The sequence below is a fragment of the Carassius gibelio genome, chromosome B6, assembly GCF_023724105.1.
Source record: "Carassius gibelio isolate Cgi1373 ecotype wild population from Czech Republic chromosome B6, carGib1.2-hapl.c, whole genome shotgun sequence".
In the NCBI taxonomy this organism is placed as follows: Eukaryota; Metazoa; Chordata; class Actinopteri; order Cypriniformes; family Cyprinidae; genus Carassius; species Carassius gibelio.
The window spans coordinates 19,984,886-20,007,031 of record NC_068401.1 but is presented as its reverse complement, the minus strand read 5'-3'; the positions used below and the strand labels follow the sequence as shown (position 1 = coordinate 20,007,031).

Genomic DNA, 22,146 nt, shown 5'->3' with positions numbered 1-22,146 from the left:
CCGTAAACTAAACAACTATACATAAACGTATAGTTTACGTATAAAATTGACGTAACTTGTCAACAAACACTGAAATTATACACAAGGCAGTTTTTATAATGAATAAAAGAAGTGTATAATAAAAATGTGTTATATTCATAATTCTACTCAAGGTTGTGGTTTAAATATAAACAGAAACAGTGGATATCAAAAGTTTTTGTCATGATTTATTCAGACGTTAATGGTGCATGGTATTTCACATGAGCTGTGGTGTTGCATGTTGATATCCACATAATTTTCTCCCTTGGTCAATAATGATCTTGGGTAGTAGGCTAATTTAGACGTGTATGAACAGCAGCCTGATAACTGACAAAAGAGAAAAGTCTCACAAGTTTCTAACAACAATGCTGTATTACAATATAACTTTCAGTGGAGCTATATTAAAACCAAGTGTATTTTCAAAAAGCAATATTGAAATGTAATATTTGTCTTGAAATATAAAGTATATGCTGCAATACTGTATACATACCACACATCTGCATACTTGGAGTCAAGAAGCAATTAGCTTATTGCATTAAGTACTCTTATGGCACAAGAATTTGGGCAATGAATGTCATATGTGAACAGCCAGTCCGTAAGTTGAATAATGCCTCACAAAGCTTAAGTATATGAGGCGAAGTAGTGGCATGCATTTTTAAAGACCAAGTCTATCCCTCATAGTCTTGTTTTCATCTGTGTAATATTTAACATATCATTCACACTGATTTAAGGTCTATAGCTTCCATGGGTTTTAACTGATTTAGACTGAAAGGTGCATAACATTGAGAATTCAGAGCAATCAAGATCATTTTATCTGATTGCTTTAACCCAAAGGCTGCGTAACAAACAATCATTATCTGTCTTTAGATGTCTGTACATAATCCATTACTACAAAAAAAATAATAATAATTTACTGACAAATGTGAATTAGGAGAAATTTGTTTTAAATTTTTTTTTACAAAACACTCAATATAAAAAAGAAATGAACCTTTTTAATGGTTAAATTAGTTTTATTAATCAAAAAAAAAGTAAAAAAATAAAAAAATGGCACTAAATGGTTTTTTTTTTTTTTTCCTCACCATATGTTTTATTGTTACCAAATTATGTGTTTTAGCATGACAAATCATTAACATGCATAAAAACTGAATTTATTCAAATGTATATTTAAAATAGCCTTATGATTTTTTTTTTCCTCAGAAATGCTGTGTTGTGTATTTACAATTTTCTGGTTATCAAATGAAGGCATAATACATTCATTTCATTTATCTTTTAATTACTGAAAATTAATAAAACTTAATTTTTTGGCAAACAAAGAGGATTTAATATTCACTATAAAACATGGAAGAAATGTTGTCTGATTATTCCTTAAAAAAAAGAGTTTTAATAATTTTAGTAGTACTAACAGTATTAGTAGTACTATGTACATTCTACTGAATAATATTTCTGCCACAGAGATAACTAGTTTAACTCGTTTAACTAGTTGAACTAATATGAATCGGTAAAATGCTCAAGCAGTGACTCTCAGAGCAGTTTTGGAGATGATGTTCATGTATTTATCTCCTCATTTAGTGAGAAGATGGACTCTGAAACCACCGCGAGCGTAACGCATGACTCAGTATAGTAACCACGTGTCATTGACACAGACACGCAAAGCATGCAGGATTCATGTATAAACAGCCTTTTTATGCCTTAATATTTACAGATATACTAGTCCATATTTAAGCGTAGCAGACGGGCACGCAGGGTAAAGCAGTGTTAGAAAGCTCCGTCAGTTTCTTTCACTTTCTCTATAGTGAGCAGAGGAGAAAAGACAAAATGTGTGTGTGTGTGTGTGTGTGTGTGTGTATGTATGCATGTATTTATGTATTTATATAATTTTATTTTGGCAGGAATGTGGTGTAAATACACACACACACCAAAATAATGGTTACACCATTTTCCCTGTCAGTACTGCAAAGAATGCAGTGTGCCATTTCGAAAATCACAGACATCTGGCTTTTCTAGCAGACAATTCTGCATCTAATTCAAACTTCTGTGATGTGTTTTGAGCCAAGATAGTGCAGTTCAAACAAGTGAACTAGTGCTGCTTAGCGTGTTGCAATTTTATTTTTATTTTTTTAAATGTAAAAAATGACAGCTAACAGTTTTTTTTTTGTGGCACCATTTTAATTTTTGGCTCACCAGAAAGAAAAAAAAAAATGTCTCAAGACCCTGACAACACTGAAAAAAGCAAATTACTGAGCAGATAAGTTTTCTTGTTTGGCACTCATTCACTTAAGTCTGTGAAATTTAACAAAGGCTTGGTTGCCTGGACAAAATTTTATGCAAAATAAAAATAACTGCATAACTTTTTAACATTAACACTAATAGCAATGCACCACTTTTTCAAAATACAACACCATTACTTTTCCTTTTGTTACTTTTTTTGTTACAGACACCTGTATTTTTATTGCATTAGTAATTGTTTTAAATATTGGTACAGAAACAAAAATACAATTAATCATTAGTCAGTGTAATTTGTTTTGCAAACAGAGATTCCCTTTAGTTATTTTTACACTTAATTATGCCAGTTAAAAAAATATTATTTTCACTGTTTATTGTAACACTCATATTTTATCTGTAATAGCTCATAGGGTTGGCGGTATATCGAGTTTGTATCGATATACAGTAGTTTGATACGAGCGCATCTAAAATATAGCGAAGGACACAGACTGATGCGGAGAAAGTGCATGCTCCAATTTGTTCTTAACATATGCCCCTAGCGGACGACTGTCGAGCACAAATAAAAACCATACACAAAATAAAATCCAGGCCTGGTCCTCCCTCGTCTTTTACTCTCATCGCTCCTCTTTTGTATCCTTCCGATCTCCTCCGTGGGATGCGAGACCGGTGAGTGGAGCAGGTGTCGCTTATTTCCAAATCACTCCACCGGCCTCGCTTTGTTCCAATGGCTCTCGGTCCCGCCCCACTCATCAAATACCCCCATCGCCCCTCGCAAGCCGGGGGGGGTACCCACGAGACTGCGCTCTACTACCCCCCACCTGTCTCCAGGGGACTGCTCACGGTGACCTGTGGGAACCTGGGGGTAGGACAGACGGGGCAAGAGAAAAGGAGATGGAAGGATGTGGAGTGACAGAGAAGATATTTTTTTTTTTAATTGTTCCGGTTCCCAGACGCACTGCCACTCGGCCCTCCAACAGCTGGGTGAACTCCTCCGCTGTGCCTGGCGGTGGCACTAGACGGCTCTCGGCGGATGCCACAACGGCTTCTCTGGTTTTGCGCAGCCAGCAGGAGTCCCCTGTTCCCTGCTCCTCCCCATCATGGCGGACGGCAGCAGGCTCCGGCTCCCTGGCAAACGGTGCCGACTCTTCCACTCCTTCACGGATGGCAGCCGCTCCTCCACGTCGCAGGTGGCCAGCAGTGAGTTCCTCCATCCCCGGCAACTCACTACAGCCCACCGCCTCGAGCTTCCATAGCGGCACACTCGCTCACCCTGCTCGATGGCACCGCTGGTTCACCACAGTGGCGAGGGATCTTTGGCTGCGCACCCCTCCTTCCTCCTGGGTTTCAGCACCAGTGTAACAATATACAAACTTCACAAATCGCAGAAAGGAGGAGGCGGGAACCGGCGAACATTCAAATCAAACTTTAATAACAAAATAATCCAGGCCTGGTCCTCTCTCGTCCTTTACTGTAGTCACTTCTCTTTTGTAACCTTCCGATGTCTCCATGGGACACTAGACCGGTGAGTGGAGCAAGTGTCACTCATTTACACATCACTCCATCGGCCTCAATCAATTCCCACGGCTCTCGGCCCCGCCCCACTCATCACAGTTACAGTTTCATTTTGCTTATTAGTTTAAGGCTCGACCCGTGACAGAAAGGCTGTGTGTGCCGCTGACAGAGACACTGCTATTTGCGCTGTTTAATGTGTTTGAGATGTGCCGTCTTCCTTCCTTCCATAACTTATTTTTCACAGGTATATTCTCCATCTGCATAGGTTAGAAAGCTATAAAGAATTTTTCATTCATTCAGAAGTGAATGAGACTTCTGTTTTGAGGTTCTCCTCTAAATTTCACTTTAGTGAACGAGTGCTACAGTGCGCATGCGCAACAAACAGACAGAGCTCAATTAAATAGGACTGCAGAAATTCTGACAAAAATATACATTTTGCAGAAATATTTGTAGTTTGACAATAAACGTGAAATGTAGAATTTTAAACCTACAAGTAAGTCTATTTTTTAAGATGGCACTGACTGTAAAGTGACTGAAATGGGGTAATCAAAATTGCCTAACATTTATTTCTAATTTATTTCCATATTAAGTTTAGTGAATTTAACTTCCGCTTTAAAAAAAATATTTTAGTTTTTAAATTGCAGTGTTACGATGTTAGAAAGAAATGTGATTTTAAGCTTTTTTTGCACCTAATATCAAGGCTTACATGTTTACGTTCACTTTATTTGTTTTCATAGCCTTTAATATGTTGGCCTATTGTTTTGTTGGACAACATTGGGAGGTAAGTGAAATACATATATTAACCCTAAAACCGTATTATGCACAAATGTGGGCAAAATAATTTTGATTTATTTTTAAAAAATACTTCCCTTGATATGAGCGGTACAAGACTTGGTTACTTTTCCTAAGTTTGCCTCCTGAACACACACACATTTTTTTTGATTCAATTCTACAATGTTAAGTGGGTGAAAAAAAAAAAACTCCTTAATCTTGTATTTGGGTCAAAAATGGGCACCCATAGAAATGAATGGGAAAAACTGTAATTTAGAGCATTCTTCTTGTTTTTTTTTTTGTAAAAATAAATTAATAGATCCAATACAATGCATATCTAACATACACTCAAATGAAGAGCTGATCCTGTACAACATTGTCATCATGGCAAAAACTCACACTCATACACACACACAAACAATGTATTCAATGAGCCTGTGACAGAGCTGGGCTAATGTCTGACCATGTTTTTTGGTATGATCCAATCATCCACCTGGCTCATCACCCTCTCTCTCTCTCTCACACACACTCACACACACACAGACACACACACTGCATTCAATGAGCCTATAACAGAGCTGGGCTAATGTCTGACCATGTTTTTTGTTATGATCCAATCAACCACCTGGCACCTGACACCTTCAGAGTCAGATCAAACTGCTACTGCAAGGTTTGTTGTTACTTCCAAACAAAACGTTTATGTAGCATATGCTACCTAAACCTGCAGTGGCAGTTATTTTCTCAGTTCACTGCAAGCAGCACAATGAGAAGGAGGTTTAGTGCAGCAGAAACCCTGGATATTCTCCTGGAATCCAGTGGGGAAGAAGGAGACCAGGCAAACTGTGGTTTGGAGTCAGCAGAGGATCAAGGATCCGAACAGTGATACAGTGGTTCATAGAGTTCAGCCTATATATGCAGCCATTAAGTACTATAGCCATCTAGTGGCTATTGATATTATTGTTTTTCGTTAATTTAATACCAAAATGAGACACCAGGTGACAGCAAAGTCACTTCATCTTTAGGTTTTAGCTCTAAGAACTTATTGAAATGATATTTTAATGTAGTTAAAAAATTTAAAAACATAAAAATAAGCATAATTTACATAGAAAATATGGTACTTTTGAGGTAAATAAATTCAAAAATAATTTTTTTTTTAAAAAAAGCACCATAAATGGATAGACAAAACTTTATCGAAGACAGTGATATAACATTTATAATAAATAAAAAATAGGATCACACCTGAGTCCTCTGTGCCCACATGTGTCCACAATTACAGGATTAAGGGCTATAAAGTGAATACGGTTTGAGGGTTAAAAACAGATTTTTTTTTAATTAAAATACAAAAATATATATCGCAAATTGGCCAAAAATAAAATACAGAGACATTCATTTTTGCCCATATCGCCCAGCCCTAATAGCACAGCACACATACAGAGCTGTTCACATTTCCCTGTAATAATTTAGAGAACCACTGTTTATACATAAATCACATAACAGCTAAAGTTTTTTCTTACTTATAAATGTTTAAATTAAAATGACGTATGCTAAGTGAGCAATCAGCACTGAAAATAATTCAACAGAAATACACACTTCTCTCTCCTTCCCTTTACCATCAAGTAATGTTAGTAATATATGCATCCTTTTGCTTTCTTTGTTATTTGGCATATTGGACCAAACTACAAACTTTCCAGCAATGTCTGTGTGGAAAATAACGCATCTATGTCTTGGCTTGCCCATCTATTCAGTGTCGTTTGACTTATCAGCTCACACACTGCAGCTATACATGATGAATGAATATTTAATTTATGTTTAATATTCTATTAATTAGATATAGACATCCTTAATCTGATATCTCTATTCTTCTCTATGTTTGTTCTGTTGTCTGTGTTTCTTTGTCTAGACACAAAGACTGTAAACACACCACGTTGTATCGGTTTGTGGTAACAATGTGTTTTAACAAGAACGAGTACATGTGCAGAATATTGTACATGATACCGATAACAGTAATTGATATCATTGGATCTCTCACACAAATGTAAAATATAAGTTTTGAGCTGACAAAGGGGGGGGGGGGGATACCACACTTATGTCATATAATATTTAATAAATAAAAAAGCTGTGCTTGTTACATTTTGTGAAAATTAAATTTTTATTTTTGTGAAAACTGAAGATCACTTTCTTTGACAGCAAAAAGTCTATCTCACCTGGAAGATAATATTGGTTCTTACATCCATTGACCACTTGTCAGTTGCTTTGGAATAACAGAAAACACAAACAAAAAAAGCAAGTATGTCCATATGAATTCACAAAATCAAACATGAGGGCATGACTAAGTTTGACATAGGCTAAAAATTGTTACATGCAGGAAATACCCTTATGTAGCCTGAATACTGGAAATATTCCATCCCCATGACAACATGTTTAAGCATATATAGTCCAGATGTTATTTTCCAATGCAATAGGATACTTTTTTTAAGCCATGTGTACCTAACAAACTAGTTAAAAAGGAGAGTAGGGGGTCATCCACTGTTGTGTGGTACACATCAAGAACCATTGGGTTTACAATAGGGGTGCTCCGATCACGATCGGCCGATCATTATGCACATCTCGTCAGTAAAGCCGGTTCTCTAATCAGCGGTTCATTCCATCAGGTGCGTGATTTCACATAGAGCAGCTGTTAATACACAGAGCCGTTGTTAATAGAGAAGATGCGCAAATCCACTTCATTTTCAGCGTTTTTTGGCGCATCTTCTCAGTTAACAACGGCTCTGTGTAGTAACAGCTGCTCTATGTGAAATCACGCACCTGATGGAATTTACCGCTGATTAGAGAACCGGCTTTACTGAAGAGATGCGCATTAATGATTGGCCGATCGTGATCGGAGCACCCCTAGTTTACAACACAAATGGGACTCACTGTGGCCATTTTCAATGATTCAATAACTAAAACATGAACCCTTCTACTAACTTCTATAAACATTGCTGATCATTTTTGACTATCACCACAGAAAAAAAAATGAATGTATTTTATTTAAATACATTCTCTATGCCAGCTTGTTTTCAAGATGACTGATTCTGTGATCCACCCTTTCCAAATACAGAAGGAAAAACTGTAAAGGAGCTAAAATGGCTGCACATGGCTCACAGAAACGGGGAAAAAAAACCTTGACTGGCAAAGTGTGTATGGATACCACATTATATTCAGCTGCCTTTTGAAAAAGAAAACATTGTTTATGTTACTAAAAGCCATTTTAAGATTGTGCATGTAGATGTTCCAAAGCACTGATTAGGGAGGGAGGTAAGGAGGAATATATGAGAGAGAGAGAGAGAGAGAGAGAGAGAATGCACAGGCAAGAGAGACCAACAACACTCAAACGCATCTGATTGGCAGAGGCTCTCTGAAACCACCCACTCAGGAGGCAGAAGAGGAGCAGGCATCTCAGCAACTGTTTTTTAGTCTCAGTACATATTATAGCACAAGAGCTAAAGGCCACAGAAAACCAAAAGCAAACTGTATGTATTTTCTCCATTTAAATTAAAAACAAACAACAACAAAAAATCAATACACAGAAATACATATTTTCCTTTTAAATTGCATTGATCACAATGAGCTCTAATGTGTGTATGCATGGATTCAAGAATAGAAACCACATCTAAAATGAGGCACAACAGAGCTCATGTATACAATAAATATCTAATTAACAAAAACTACAAATTACAAACTACAAACATTTGGCCAAAGCAAACGGATTCTATGTTGTTTAAAAAAGGCATCACAACTGCAGATTGCATAATAGTCTTTTAAAAGCAATGCATGTCATAAAAACATTGGAACTGTTGCTGCCATCTTCATGATCAAAAATATAAAAATTATGTTTTAAGTCATAATTTTTAAATGCATTACTCTGGCAAAAAAATATTTATACATTATATATTTATACACACACACACACAATAATACAAACATATACATATATATAGTTGTGATAAAAAAAATACCTCGCATGTTTGCCATTATGTCTTGATTTCTGGTACAGTTTCACTGAATTAACATATTCAGTTAAAACTCCACAGCTTTCTACATTTTTATACTAAAATGCTTCAGTGCATTTACACTATTTTCATACATGCTAAACTTAAAAAAAAAAAGAAAAAAGTTTTGACTTTCAATGCTTGTCCTTTGTCTCTGGACAAAGACACACGTTGACTTTAGATAACGAGTTGGGTGAGTCACAGAAAGATCAGGTTTCACATAGTTCAAGGCAGACGAAAATAAAACCTGAAAACATACTAGGAAAATGTCGGACAGCTCCAATCTTATGCTTGCAGTTGCCAAGCTCTCCAAGAACTAAAAAAAGAAAAAAAGAAATTTCCTTTCTGAGGTTTCCTTCAAACGATAACCAGATACACACACAGACTGTTTTTTAAAAATATGTTTATGTACATGGCCAGTCTTCATTTTTACTGAAGCTCTCAGACTTCCATTCGACCACCATTTAATACAAAATAAGACGTATCCACCCGCCCCCCACTATTTTTATACAAATAATTTAACACTTTCATTTACACTACAGTCATGTATTATCTAACCCAGTCCATGCAAATAGCAGGTGGATACCATTTCAAGAATGTGTGAATTATATCAGGCACTGTTATGGACAGTCTTTGTTTCGGGTCCTGATGATATCAAATTTTTCAGCGAGCAGACAGGACAGTATGCTGCCAGAGGACCTCTAAAATAATGTAACGTGTGTATACGTAAAAGTAACCCAAGTATGGAGTGCGCGGCCTTGCTACAACAGCAGGCGTTTCCTCGCGGTTCATTTTACACAAATAACAAACAAATGTTTTGCACACACATATACGTGTGTGTGTGTGTGTGATATATATATATATATATATATATATATATATATATATATATATATATATATATATGTGTATGTATATATATATATCCGCAGTAACGTGAGCGAATCATGTCGAGTTCCACTCGCTCGCGGTTGCCTTCTCTTCCTTGTCGTTTCCACTCACTTGTTGTTGAAATAAAAATGGAGGCTAAAAAAGGAAAGGCGAGTTCCCCTTAGAAACACCACCCATTTCTCATGGATGGAGTTGGGGGGTTGGTTGATGGGGGAGGCGGAGGTGAAGAATGAGAAAAGCAAGTCACGGTTCTTGGGGTTCGCATTATTTTCGCTTCCAAACGAAAACAGAGACCAGATCAAGAAATTATAAACACATCATAAACTTTTCTCATAGTAAACAAGATGAAAGCAGTCTACATCAAAAACAGACACATACACTGCTCAACAGGACATCTGCTTATCCCGACAAACTATCTTTTTTTAGAACATAAAAAAATAATTCCAATTTGTAAGTCCAACAAAGTGCCTACATAAAGTTAAACGAAGCTAAGCCATACAGTTAAGCACCTTAATACACCATTCATCCTCTGCATGCAGTTGATAAATTTTATTCTGACAAGCACGGATGTTGTAAATACAAACTGGCATATAGGTTTTCACACAGAAACTTCGTTCAAGTAAACTAACATTAAAATGCCCTGAGTCAGTTTCTTACAGAAAACCCTTATCGTTTGTTTCTCCTATTATTTTCAAATTAAGATCACTGACGAAGAACGATTTTAGCATTTTAAAGCATTACTTTACCGTGCTAGCTTTTAAGACAGCATCTTTCGGCTAAGCTAACGGCTAACTAAAATGATACCTTTGCTCACTTGGATAGATAATTTATGTTGAGGGACACAAATACTGTGAACGTGATAAATGTGCAAACCATAAGACCATAAGCAGCATAACATTAGGCCGATCACCGAGTGTTCACAGCGAGAGAAAAAAAAAACAGTTCTTAGCACGAGGTTCTTGTCAAAGTGTGATTGTGATTATGGCTACATCAAGCTAACATGAAGATCAACCAACACGGTGTTACATCATTAAAATAATTTGATTTGATTCATTAACGTGACATCAGAAACAATCAACCAAAACAGTTGGAACAGAAAAGCTACAGTGCGAGTTGATAAACGAGCTGATAAACTGAGCTCTCAACTTCTGCATCAACTTTACCTAGTTGATTAAAAAAACAAGCTATTGCACTCAAAACCTTCGTAGAAATAACAAAATGCCTTACCTATACCGTCCTTCCAGCGTAACTGAAATTCAAATGCCTTTTAACGTTAAAGGTGTTTAGTGTTTGAAAAAAATCCAACATCGATTCGAGGCAGAACAGAAGGCCTTCTCTTGCGACCTCGGTGTTTCCTGTGAACTGTAAACCGCGAGGCTCTCAGGCTATCTTCAAAACTTCTCAGTGTCCCTTACACAAGAGTTGAAAGTTTCACATTTTCTCCCATTTAAGACACTGTGCGGTCTTCAAATGTTAGCGCTAAGTTGCTAAATAATACATCAATATACAATGTTATTTTACAAAATTATAGTCGGTGTTTATATGGGTATGTACAGCACTTGGTGATTCAAGACTGTGATTCAATCTCATGTCCTTTACATTTGCAGTATTGCCCATCCCCCTCTCTACACCGGCATCGACCGCTGCTCCCAGCGAAGCCTACACACAACCATAATACAGGGTTTCCTCCACAGCGGAGCAGGGGTTCATTACGAGGGTGGACTTCCAACTCTAGCCCGCGCCCTCTGGTATGCTATAGGGTAGAAATGTGTCAATCGCTGTAACAAATAGGAACGCGCATTTGCCGTTGGATCGCTGCTTAGCTAACTGTTGTCGTAGACCGAAAAAAGGCAGAGCCTCATTTTTTGGAGGTGGCTCACTTCTCTAGTCAGCATTTTGCAGCGTGAGATGGCGATGAGAGGCTGCAGGAGTTTTAAGTTTGGAAGACTAACAGCTAGTTAAAATGGATACTCAAAAGAAGGGACCGAGGATTTGTGGAAAGATGTTGTGTTACTAAATAGATACGCCGTGGAGTTCAATTGTCTTTCATATAAGGAATTATTTTTTCTTTTATCCGTGTAAAAGGGAGTAACAGTGTTCTGTTACACTGCTGTAGCAAGCAGCACGGGGTCTCCTGGGCGCTTTCGCATGGAGTGCGATACTAGAGCGTCAGCAGTTAACGTTACTGTGAGGAATATATGAGGCATCCAGGACTGGATTGAACGTTTGATTTGGTGCAGGATTTCATTCTATCCCAAAATATGTACCCAGTTGGCGAACTGTGGTTCTTGATTTTAGAACGAGGAAGACGAGGGCAAACATGGGCCAAAATTATAAACCACTCTTAGAAGACCAACAAACCATATTAAATAACTATTATTATCGCAAATGTTTTAAATACGATTTTCGTTGCCTTTCTAAGTCAGATGATAAAACGTTTGTTTTAAGAACACTTGCCTACGGATTGCTGAAAAATGTACACTTGAAGCGGTAATGCTAGTATATTCTAGAAGTAACAAAGGAAGGCCATTCTTGTGACGTTATGGGAAAGCGTGATACCTGCACGCCCTCGACTCGACAAAAGCATACATGCATTACTTAAACTTTTCAATATCAACCCCCAAGGCTGACCAGATAACAATTTATTCATCGTTTTTGCTAATTTCAGGGCCGTCGTCTTTCAGTAGCAATAAATTGCCAACTCAACTACGTCGTCGTCTTCACCAATATGTGCGTGGTTCGATGAACAGAATTTGCCAATTGAAAACGTCTTGTGTGAAACAGATTAAAGTACATATACTTTTGTATGAACTTTGGACTAGATTTAAAGTACGCATAGGCTGATATTTTTTTATATATATTATGGATGGGAAATGCAATGTTACCGCATTTGCCACCGGCTGAATTATGCGGCTGCGTAAGCAACGACGAAGACCTGTTATCCAGAATGTAAAATACATTTATGTTAATGTGTTTGTTGATGTTGTATAATTGTATTCTTCTACATATGAATACGTATTCATTATGTACGTGTTTGGCTCATAACTTATAACAGAATTGGATATTTTATTATTTTTATTAGTACCCTGGGTTTGAATTTTGTTATTTATTTGATTGTTTTATATACTTTCTATATAAAAGTCAAGATCAGTACAATAATAAAAGAAAGCTTCAGGACATCAACTGACAATACATCTCTCTTTTCATTTTTACCTTTTTAGTTAAAAAAAAAAAAAAACCTAACCAAGTATATTTAGTAGTTCAACCGCTATGTCTGCCTGTGACAGATTCTCTTGTTAAATGTTTCTCAGTAAATTCTGGTGAAGCTTATATTGTAATAAAGCAGTTAACCATTATTATATATCTTTAAAGCTATTCAAATGAAATGAGCAAATATTTTTAAGGTATTACAAGCTTGCATATGTACAAGAGTTTCAATAAACAAACATAATTGAGATGTTGCAAATTATTGAAAACACTTAAATCACATTATTCTGAATAAGCAACAAGTTGTTGTTCTATTATATTTTGATTTAAAAAGTTTAAGCAATGTACATAAATGTACACAATTGTGTCAATATTGAATTGCCACTAGTATAAAGAAGACTGAGAAAAGATGTTATGTAGGCTACAAGTTTATGTTGCCACTAGTTCTTTCTATTACGGTTGCTGCAATTGTAATTTTGTGTCTACATAATAAATTAAGTAAATTCATTTTGAGCATTCATTGTCCACACTCGCAAATAAATTAGGTTAGACTACAGCATATATACCTTTATAAAATAAATAAAAATCACCATCTTGACAAATATTTATCAACGTCACATTTACTAACTGAAAGTTATCCTGAGAGACATTTTCAGTTAGTAAATGTGACCTTGTTGATAAATATTTAAGATAAAAATTTAACTTTTATATGCATGTCACAACAACTAACTGCAACAACATTTTGGTTATCAGATTATGTTGCAGTTACGTAACAGTTACATATTATGGCTAGCTGAGTGAATTAGTGCTGATACAGTTTACTGTGTTTATGGATCTCTATGTGTGCAAATAGACTTGCTTGATATGCCTTGAATGTAGGCAGCTGCCATCCATGGAAGAATACTTATGAAAAAAAAAAAAAACGTCAATCTGGATAACTAATTTCTCATAGTAGACTAACATTTTATACAATCAAAGGAAATTGTAGTAGCATTTTTTTTTAATGGATGCATTTAAACTATAGACTAATCTCTTATGTTTGCAATCATCAGAGTGGTATGCACATTAATTGGTGGCAGACAGCCTGGTTAATATTGCTGTTCTACATAAGAGACATCAATTCTGTAAAATGAATAAGGTCACATAATACAATAATGGAAGGTGTGCTCAGGATAAAGAGTGACGGATGAATATTGGAATTTGACCTTTGTACCACTACATATTTGAACCATAGTGTAACAGGAAGTCACTCCCCATGTCCAAATATGTCTACCTCTCTAAAGTACAAGAAACAAGTAATACGTCCAAATTCACAGTAACAGTTGGTGAAAAGTTTCAAGATACTTCCAAAGAGATTCTGAAGAGGGGTATAAAATGTACACCTCAATATTCCATGATGTAAAAGGACAGGAATTGTAAATGACAAGGAAGTGAAGATACAAACAGGCGGAATTTATCATCACAAATGTTTACATAATTGTAAACAATAAAAAATATTCCCACAATAAAAAATAAAAATAAACATGTTATACAATACAATTTGACAATGGCTATGTGTTTTCACAATCATCAAAACATTGGGTTCTACAGGCACGTTAAGTATAACACTTGCATGTGATTATAATTCATTATACATTTTTACACACTGCTATTTAATTGACACATCTCCTCTTTAAGCAAAGTTTTTTTTTTTTTTTTTTAGCTCTATAGAAATTTAGGGACCGGTTTATAATATCAGTTAGTTGTCTTCTCACGTAACTTGAGAGCTTTAAATGCAATTATTTAAACATACTTGTGTTAAACTACCATATGTAGGGGTTATTCCATAGGTTCACTCAGTAATTTCTTTCTTCATTAACAAGCTGTACAAAATAAATTAAATGTAATATTTAAAATAAAAGTCTTAAATCACACTTATAAGAAATGATGGCAGTAATTTCAGTGGCTTAATAAAAGTCACCTCATGTGGGTTGCATTAGCAGTCAAATTCTATTCATTTTATCTCAGCAATTCACCTTCTAGCCCATTTTGATAGAGTAATAAATAATGGCTTACTCTGCATTTCTACAATGGTATTGATAGGAATGTGCGATACAAGCAAAAATGTAACAATATTATCAAGACCAATATACAGTTTTCATGAAAACTACTTATTAAAAATGAAGAATCTTTATGAATAAAATTTTTAAGCAATGGTAGATCTAAAATTGAGATTATCACTAATACTGTAACGGAACTTTAAATATAGTGTTTTATTGATTACATCATCTCTGTCTTGTTTTTACTGCAAGCAATGAATAAACAATACAAGTATGTTTAGTATGATGACTTTTTTTGTTCTAAATCCTGTTCTCCTTTTTAAATGTCAGACAACCTTCCATGGCGATACTGAAAACCTTTTAGTGACTATATAAAATTCCCATTACCCCTTGTAATTTTGTTTAATATTTTCCAAGTTCTCCATTTTTCAAACAATTTACTCTGTGTGAACACTTTTCATGAGGATTAAGTGAAAGCTGCAATCTGTGTGTATTGTTTGTAAATTGGAATATTGTGCGCTGTTCGTTTAGAATTTTGTGTGCTGCTCGCAATGATTGCTAAATAGAAAGTGTTATTTTGCGAAACAGTGCTTTTTCACATTGCATTCAATTCAAATTGCAAACTCACATTCACAACTGGAGTAAACTATGGTTTCTTTTGTTGTGGTGCTGGAGTTTCAATAAAAACTACACAAATTGTTATACTGATTAACAAAATTATAATGGTATATAACCCACCCCTAAGTATCAGTAAAAGAAAATGTTTGCTTTTGCGTAAAGATGCATCCACGTTGTTAGGTGTCAGTGTAAGTAATTGCAACGGTAACAAAAAATTACTGAGTGCACCATTATCGTGAGGAAAACCATGCTACTGTGGGGAAACACTGACCCCTGTTCTTCCTGTGTCACAAACCTACACTTTTGAAAAGTTTTCCTCAGCATAACAGTAGTTTCCTTAAAGCAGTTTCAGACTGCCTGTGACATTATTTACCATCTCTTCTTCTCCCATGATGGCAAGCACGGTGCATGAACCTGGCTCCACCTGCACACACAAACACGGTCCAAAATTTATTTCCAGGCTTCATCACACATCTTTAAAATGTCTTGAGCTGATGATACACAGTGCAACTTTTTCAGCCCAATGTTACTTTCCCATTGAGAATGGGTAATCATTTTCTTTAGATCAGTTATGGGCCCCGTGTCTCACCTGGTTGCGCTTTGAAGGCAACATTGCCCAAAAAGTTGCCCCACATATTATCAGGTCTCATTCTCTTTATATTTTCCATTTTGTCTCAAATATGTATAATACATTAGCACATACGACTATAAACCATTAAAGGGATATTTCACCCAGATAGCAAAATTATGTAATTAATAACTTACCCTCATGTTGTTTCAAACCTGTAAGACCTCCGTTTATCTTTGGAACACAGTTTAAGATATTTTAGATTTAGTCCGAGAGCTCTCAATCCCTCCATTGAAGCTGTGTGTACAGTATACTGTCCATGCCCAGAAAGGTAAGAAAAACATAATCAAAGTAGTACATGTGACATCAGAGGGTCGGTTAGAATTTTTTGCATTTTTTGTCTGTTGTGTGAGAGAGTTCAAAACAAAGCAGTCTGGATATCCAGTTCGCGAACGAATCATTCAGTTCACCAAATCGAACTGAATCGTTTTAAACGCTTCGCATCTCTAAAACGCATTAATCCACAAATGACTAAGCTGTTAACTTTTTTAATGTGGCTGACACTCCCTCGGAGTCCAAACAAACCAATATCCCGGAGTAACATATGCACTCAAACAGTACACTGACTGAACTGCTGTGAAGAGAGAACTGAAGATGAACACCGAGCCGAGCCAGATAAGAAGAATCGAGGAGCTGATGATACTGTGCATTTGTGATTCAGCGTGAAGCAGACCGACACACGTCTGAACTGAACTGATTTTTTTGGTGATTGATTCTGAACGGATTCTGTGCTAGTGTTATGAGCGCGGGTAAATCAAGGGTAACCTGAATCAAGGGCAATCATTGCAAATGACGCCATTACTTCGAGTGCAAAAGAACCGGTGAACCATTTTCTTCAACCGGTTTATTGAATCGAACTGTCCGAAAGAACTACTGGTGATCCGAAAACCGATGCAACTGGTTCTTGACTCGTGAACGAATCAGTCTTTTGTTCGTTATCTGGCTCGGCTCGGTGTTCTCTCTTCACAGCAGTTCAGCAAGTGTACTGTTTGGGTGCATGCATTACTCCGGGATATTGGTTTGTTTGAACTCAGAGGGTGTCAGCCACATTAAAAAAGTGAACAGCTAAAATCATTTGTGGATTAATGCGTATTAGAGATGTGAACCATTTAAAACGATTCAGTTTGATTTGGTGAACTGAATGATTTGTTCGCGAACCGGATATACAGACTGCTTTGTTTTGAACTCTCTCACACAACGGACACGGAAGAGAAGACAATGCTGAATAAAGTCGTTGTTTTTGCTATTTTTGGACCAAAATGTTTTTTCGATGCTTCAAAAAATTCTAACCGACCCTCTGATGGCACATGGACTACTTTGATGATGTTTTTCTTACCTTTCTGGACATGGACAGTATACCGTACACACAGCTTCAATGGAGGGACTGAGAGCTCTCGGACTAAATCTAAAATATCTTAAACTGTGTTCCAAAGATAAAGGGAGGTCTCACGGGTTTGGAACAACATGAGGGTAAGATATTAATTACATAATTTTGCTGTCTGGGTGAACTAACCCTTTAACTTGTATAAATGTCTCAAATTTGTATATGCTATTTTAGGTACAGTATATTGTAAACATAAAACCTATAAAATAGTACAATCCTCCCACCATTTGCCAAATTAATACAATAACTGCAATGCCATGCTAAAGCATCTCTGCATAGATGTGTGGCTAACCTGTGTGTGTCCAGCATCCTGTACCAGCTTTGTAGGAAGACTGAGGCTCATAGCAAGAGCCTGCAACTCCAAAAGGTGTGCCATGTTAGTGCCTTGTAACACGATTTTCTTTGCTCTAAACAGGCGTGCAAACACAAAAGTGTGTTAGGTTTACACACTGTATATATTTTGATACATTAGTGATTCTTTTTTATACATGTATTGGTTTAATATTTGTTTCAAAAACACAATAGAAGGATGAGGCCACAGTGATATCTCTTACCCAGCATGGTCCCATCTCCAGGCCATTTCCCTCCAACTGTTTTTCTCCTGCAAGGCCTGATACAAACCCACTGCAGCATGACCCACCTGCGCTGCCACCTACAGACACACACTGCTCATCTCAAATCTATTGAAATCCCGGGACCAATACACAAGAATTGTTCTCTAACAAATAATTAGTTGAAATGCAAAAGTTGTGCTAGATCGACAGTATGATGACGTATGGAAGCCCATTCCTCCAACAGTTGAGTAAACAATGTGATAATGCAAGTCACAATAATAATAAAAAAATAATTTACTTGTTATAATTACTTAAGTTTCTTATTATTTTTATACATTTTCCCCTTAATTATGGCTTACTGTGTGAATTCACAATGCAACAGATTAAAAAGTAGAGAACCAATTGTTTCAAAAAATGATTCAGTGCTGATAAATCCTCACACTGGTGACATCCACTGGTCAAAGACATGTAAATTCAACAAGAACAAAGTATGGCACTTTGTATAGATGCACTTTTAGCTTTTGTATGCTCAAAAAATGAATACACACATTGCATGGAAAAATAAATGCCATTACTCCTAAACTTAAAAAATGCATGTTACTTAATTGGTAATTTTATTCAGATTTATTTATTAGCATAATCAGGCACCACTGTTTGTCACCATGGCAACCTCTTCACACTTGTATGTAAAAGCACATGTACGCATAAAAGCTCAATTATACTGAAATATCTGGAAAACTATTTATATAGCATTTTTTTTTTTTTTGTTCATTGCGCATATTCATGTTTGGTTGTTAGGCACAAGATGCTTGAGTCATTCTAAAATTATTATGAGAGACTCATTACAACATTCCAAATTGTAATTATGAAGTTTTTATTTTTTTATTATTGACATTTTAGTCCATATTTTTGAGTACATTTCTCATTTTCATGACTTACAGTATGACAGTTTATAAATGTGGGCAAAAAAAACAAGCATAAATTACAAACAAACAAAACACAAACTAAAATATCTTCTTGTTAACTTAAGGAATTAAACTGCATTTAGGAAATGGGAATGTGTTGATGTTTATAGATGGATTGTTTTTATTAATCACTGAAGAGAAACTGAAGGGGTAATAAAACCCAAAAATGTACTTTGTTTTCGCATAGGCCTGTGTTTAAGTTGCATACGTTTCAAAACAATTATATCACATATTTAAATAGTAAGATCAATTTATTTATTATTATTATTGTCTTATTACACAATTTCTTTCTGTCAGTGCCAAGAACAAAATGTGACATGTTAGAGAAAACCCTGATTTGTTATTGGTTTCACATTATCTTTCGACTGATCACTACATCAGTGAAAAACATAACATATCTTTTGTTCATTTTTTACGTATCAACCACCTCTATAAAAAATCTGGGAATTGTAATAAATAATACCTACCTTCCCCACACCCATAGACAGCTCCATATTTACAACAAACACCATTTTGAACATCATGTCCTCATCACCCTCTTCCTGCAAAAAAAATTAAAATAAAGAAAAAAAGAAAAAAAAAAGAAATTGACTGATCATGGCTGCCTTAGTTACACAGCATTCTATACTTACATATATCCCTGTTCAAAATTTTCCTATTACAAAACGATGGCCATTCGGGCACAATTAATATCAGTCACTGCGATGGAAATCTTTGAAAAGGATGTCAAAATCTTGTTCAGAAGGAGCTCAGAGATGAGCACTCTTTCTTTCAAGTGCTTTCATTAAAGCCAACAGAGTACAGACAAAGTAAATAAGAGATTTATGGTATAGTGTAGGCAGCTTCATTGATTATTATCAGGAGTTTTCATGAGAGCACAGAAAAAGTGAGTAATGGCTTCAGTGACCATAAAGGGAGTGGCTCTTTGGTAACATTGTGTATACAATCTATTCACTATTTAAATAAAAGTAAATTAGTGATTTGTCATATCCATTATGACAAATCTATATTTAATGTAGCATTAAACTACTAGAAATATACCTCATTCTCTAGTTTGTTGAAGTAATACATTGCAGCCTCCTCTGCAGACACATTCTGTGTGTGCAAGAGTGCCTGTAAAACACCAATAAAAGCATCTCAATCCAAAATCCATGACATAATGTGAACAGCTTTTATGCATGTCCAATTCTGCTACCATAATACAATTAAACTCAGGGTAATTCAAACCATAAGATCAAGTATACAAACAGTTCTGGTTCTTAAAATGGGTATACTATATTTCAATATCATTTGTGAGAAACAATCACTGTAGAGTCAAACAAAACTATTTTGTGAGGTGCTGTACCTGTTTGGCTGCCTCCTCAGGTATGTCCAACTCTCTGAGCTGCTGCAGGAATACAGGGTTCACTTCCTGCTGGGACTCCATTTCTGCAATATAGAAATGCACATTATACATCCATTATTAACAATGTATTCTAATAGACTGTAAGTGATATCTGTAACTGTAATGTTTTATTCGAAGATAGCAGCGTTTTCGTATTAGTGTTCGAATTATAAGATGACTCATTGACGCTAAGACATACATTTAAAAAAGGCTCTAGGTTGGATCACACTTAAGTCTGAATGCAAATGAACGCATTATATTTAACTGCGACGCCTCTAAGTCCGTAGAAAATCGACAGAATGTGGGTTAATGTGTTGATTATTCCATGCTACTCTGAGTTTGTAGCTGCTTGTGCTGCTAATACCAGTATTGCCACTTATTATGGAATTTTTAATATTATAACTGAAAGCAGCTCAGCACAATCGTATTTTGTAGTTTAGGGTGTTCTGGATATTGGCTCTTACCTGTTTTTCTGCACTACTGCACGAGCGATTATCACCCAATGAGACTGTGAGCTTCTTAACGAGTGATTGTTTCGTCTTTTCACTCCCAAGTTGGCATAAAGTCATTTGTGATGTGCGATTATTTTTATCCGTTTATTTCCATTAAATCCTGCTTATAGTTAAAATAATTTCTTGCAACAATAGCTTTCGGCGCAACGTGAACTACCCATTACCGGATACCCCAAGTTCAAGTGTCATATCGGTTACAGTTCCGGATCTTCTGCGCCGCAAAGCTACTTGTTTTTAAACCGAAATGTAAAATACGTTTTGAAGCGTTCTAACGAAATTATTTAATTTACTATCACTATAGCCACTTGTTTACCGCAGTTAAAACTGCCCGCGCGTTTAGACATTCATTGTTCCTACATAGTGAATTGCACAAACAAATAAAGAAAAACTACAAACATGGCGGAAATACTTGAGCCCGGTGGTACGTCATCATTTTAACATCTTAAAAGCCAGACAAATTTAAAGGGTTGTATTTTCAATTGAACTGACCTAGAATCAAAGTTAATCTCTCCAGCTCCAGTAGATTTAATACATCAATGCCACCCTGGTTACTAGATCAGATACTGAAGGTGAATAAAAGGTATGAGAAGATAGAGAACATATAAGGACATGGGATTAAATTAAAAACATAATAGATTAGATAATAATAGATAGTTTGCAGTTAGGAAGGCGGGAAGAAAACCAGATATTACATATGTGTATACACTACAGCAGAGGGGATAGTAGTCCTAATGGCACTAGGCTGGGTTTATGAAATAAGAACAAATAAAGTTATAATATGTTCTGACTCCATGGCAGTTCTTATGAGTTTACAATCATTGCAAAACAATTCCAAGAGACATTTGATCAGAAATCATGATTATATACGGTATTAAACAGATAGGAATAATAACAAATTTTATGAGGGTACCTGGGCATGTAGAATTCAGTGTAATGAGAAGGTAGACAAAATATCAAAATAATCCTTTGAAGCATGCAATATAAAATGGCAGACATATTGGGACAGGTTGGCACAAAGGAGCATGAAGAAGAGTAAAATCATTCATAACATAACAATCATAACATAAGCAGAAGGGAACAAGACAAGTCATTTTCAATTCTTTACCATACTACACATTACAGGGGAAAAATAATACAGGTTAACGTGATGTTTAATAGAAATGACAGTAGAGCATGTTTTGATATAATGCATTAAAAAGAGAATGGAAGAGTCTTAAAGAAGAATAGCAGTCTTTAGGAAATAAAGAATTCACAATTTGTACTAAATGATGGTGTAAATATGTGAAAACAAATTAACGCAATCACGAGATTGCATTGAAAAGATTAAAAATAGGATGGGATAAAATATTTCTCTTCAGTAGAGGTATGAACCTAGTTGGTCGACAATCTGCCATAAAACCAAAAGAAGA

The 22,146-nt window shown here is 35.8% G+C and overlaps 2 protein-coding genes across 8 annotated transcripts in view; both read right to left on the bottom strand.

Annotated features, from left to right (window-relative positions):
- The window catches only part of LOC127959254 (histone-lysine N-methyltransferase SETD5), a 32,762-nt gene extending 21,623 nt beyond the window's left edge, over positions 1-11,139 (bottom strand). For 4 of the 7 annotated variants that reach the window (XM_052558316.1, XM_052558317.1, XM_052558320.1 and 1 more), the window contains exon 1: positions 10,674-11,126. The gene's annotated coding sequence lies outside the window, so the exon portion shown is untranslated. Of the gene's footprint in view, positions 1-10,673 lie in introns of all 7 variants that reach the window. The other 3 variants (XM_052558319.1, XM_052558322.1, XM_052558321.1) reach the window with 2 other exon arrangements.
- Positions 11,140-14,084: 2,945 nt separating this feature from the next.
- On the bottom strand, positions 14,085-21,138 carry LOC127959256 (probable peptidyl-tRNA hydrolase 2). Its single transcript, XM_052558323.1, has 7 exons — positions 20,690-21,138; positions 20,187-20,269; positions 19,883-19,954; positions 19,309-19,383; positions 17,877-17,974; positions 17,615-17,729; positions 14,085-15,734 (listed from the first exon to the last, which is right to left on the bottom strand). The coding sequence occupies exons 2-7, from the start codon at positions 20,265-20,267 to the stop codon at positions 15,648-15,650; spliced, it is 528 nt and encodes a 175-aa protein (XP_052414283.1). The 5' UTR covers positions 20,268-20,269; positions 20,690-21,138; the 3' UTR covers positions 14,085-15,647.
- Between the last annotated feature and the right edge of the window lie 1,008 nt (positions 21,139-22,146).

Excerpts from the sequence above, each read along its gene's own strand:
- LOC127959256 (XM_052558323.1), bottom strand. The coding sequence starts at position 20,267 with ATGGAGTCCCAGCAGGAAGTGAACCCTGTATTCCTGCAGCAGCTCAGA. Across the intron at positions 17,975-19,308 it reads TGTCTATGGGTGTGGGGAAG|GTGGCAGCGCAGGTGGGTCA; the intron begins GTAGGTATTATT and ends GTGTGTCTGTAG. Across the intron at positions 15,735-17,614 it reads AGGATGCTGGACACACACAG|GTGGAGCCAGGTTCATGCAC; the intron begins GTTAGCCACACA and ends TTGTGTGTGCAG.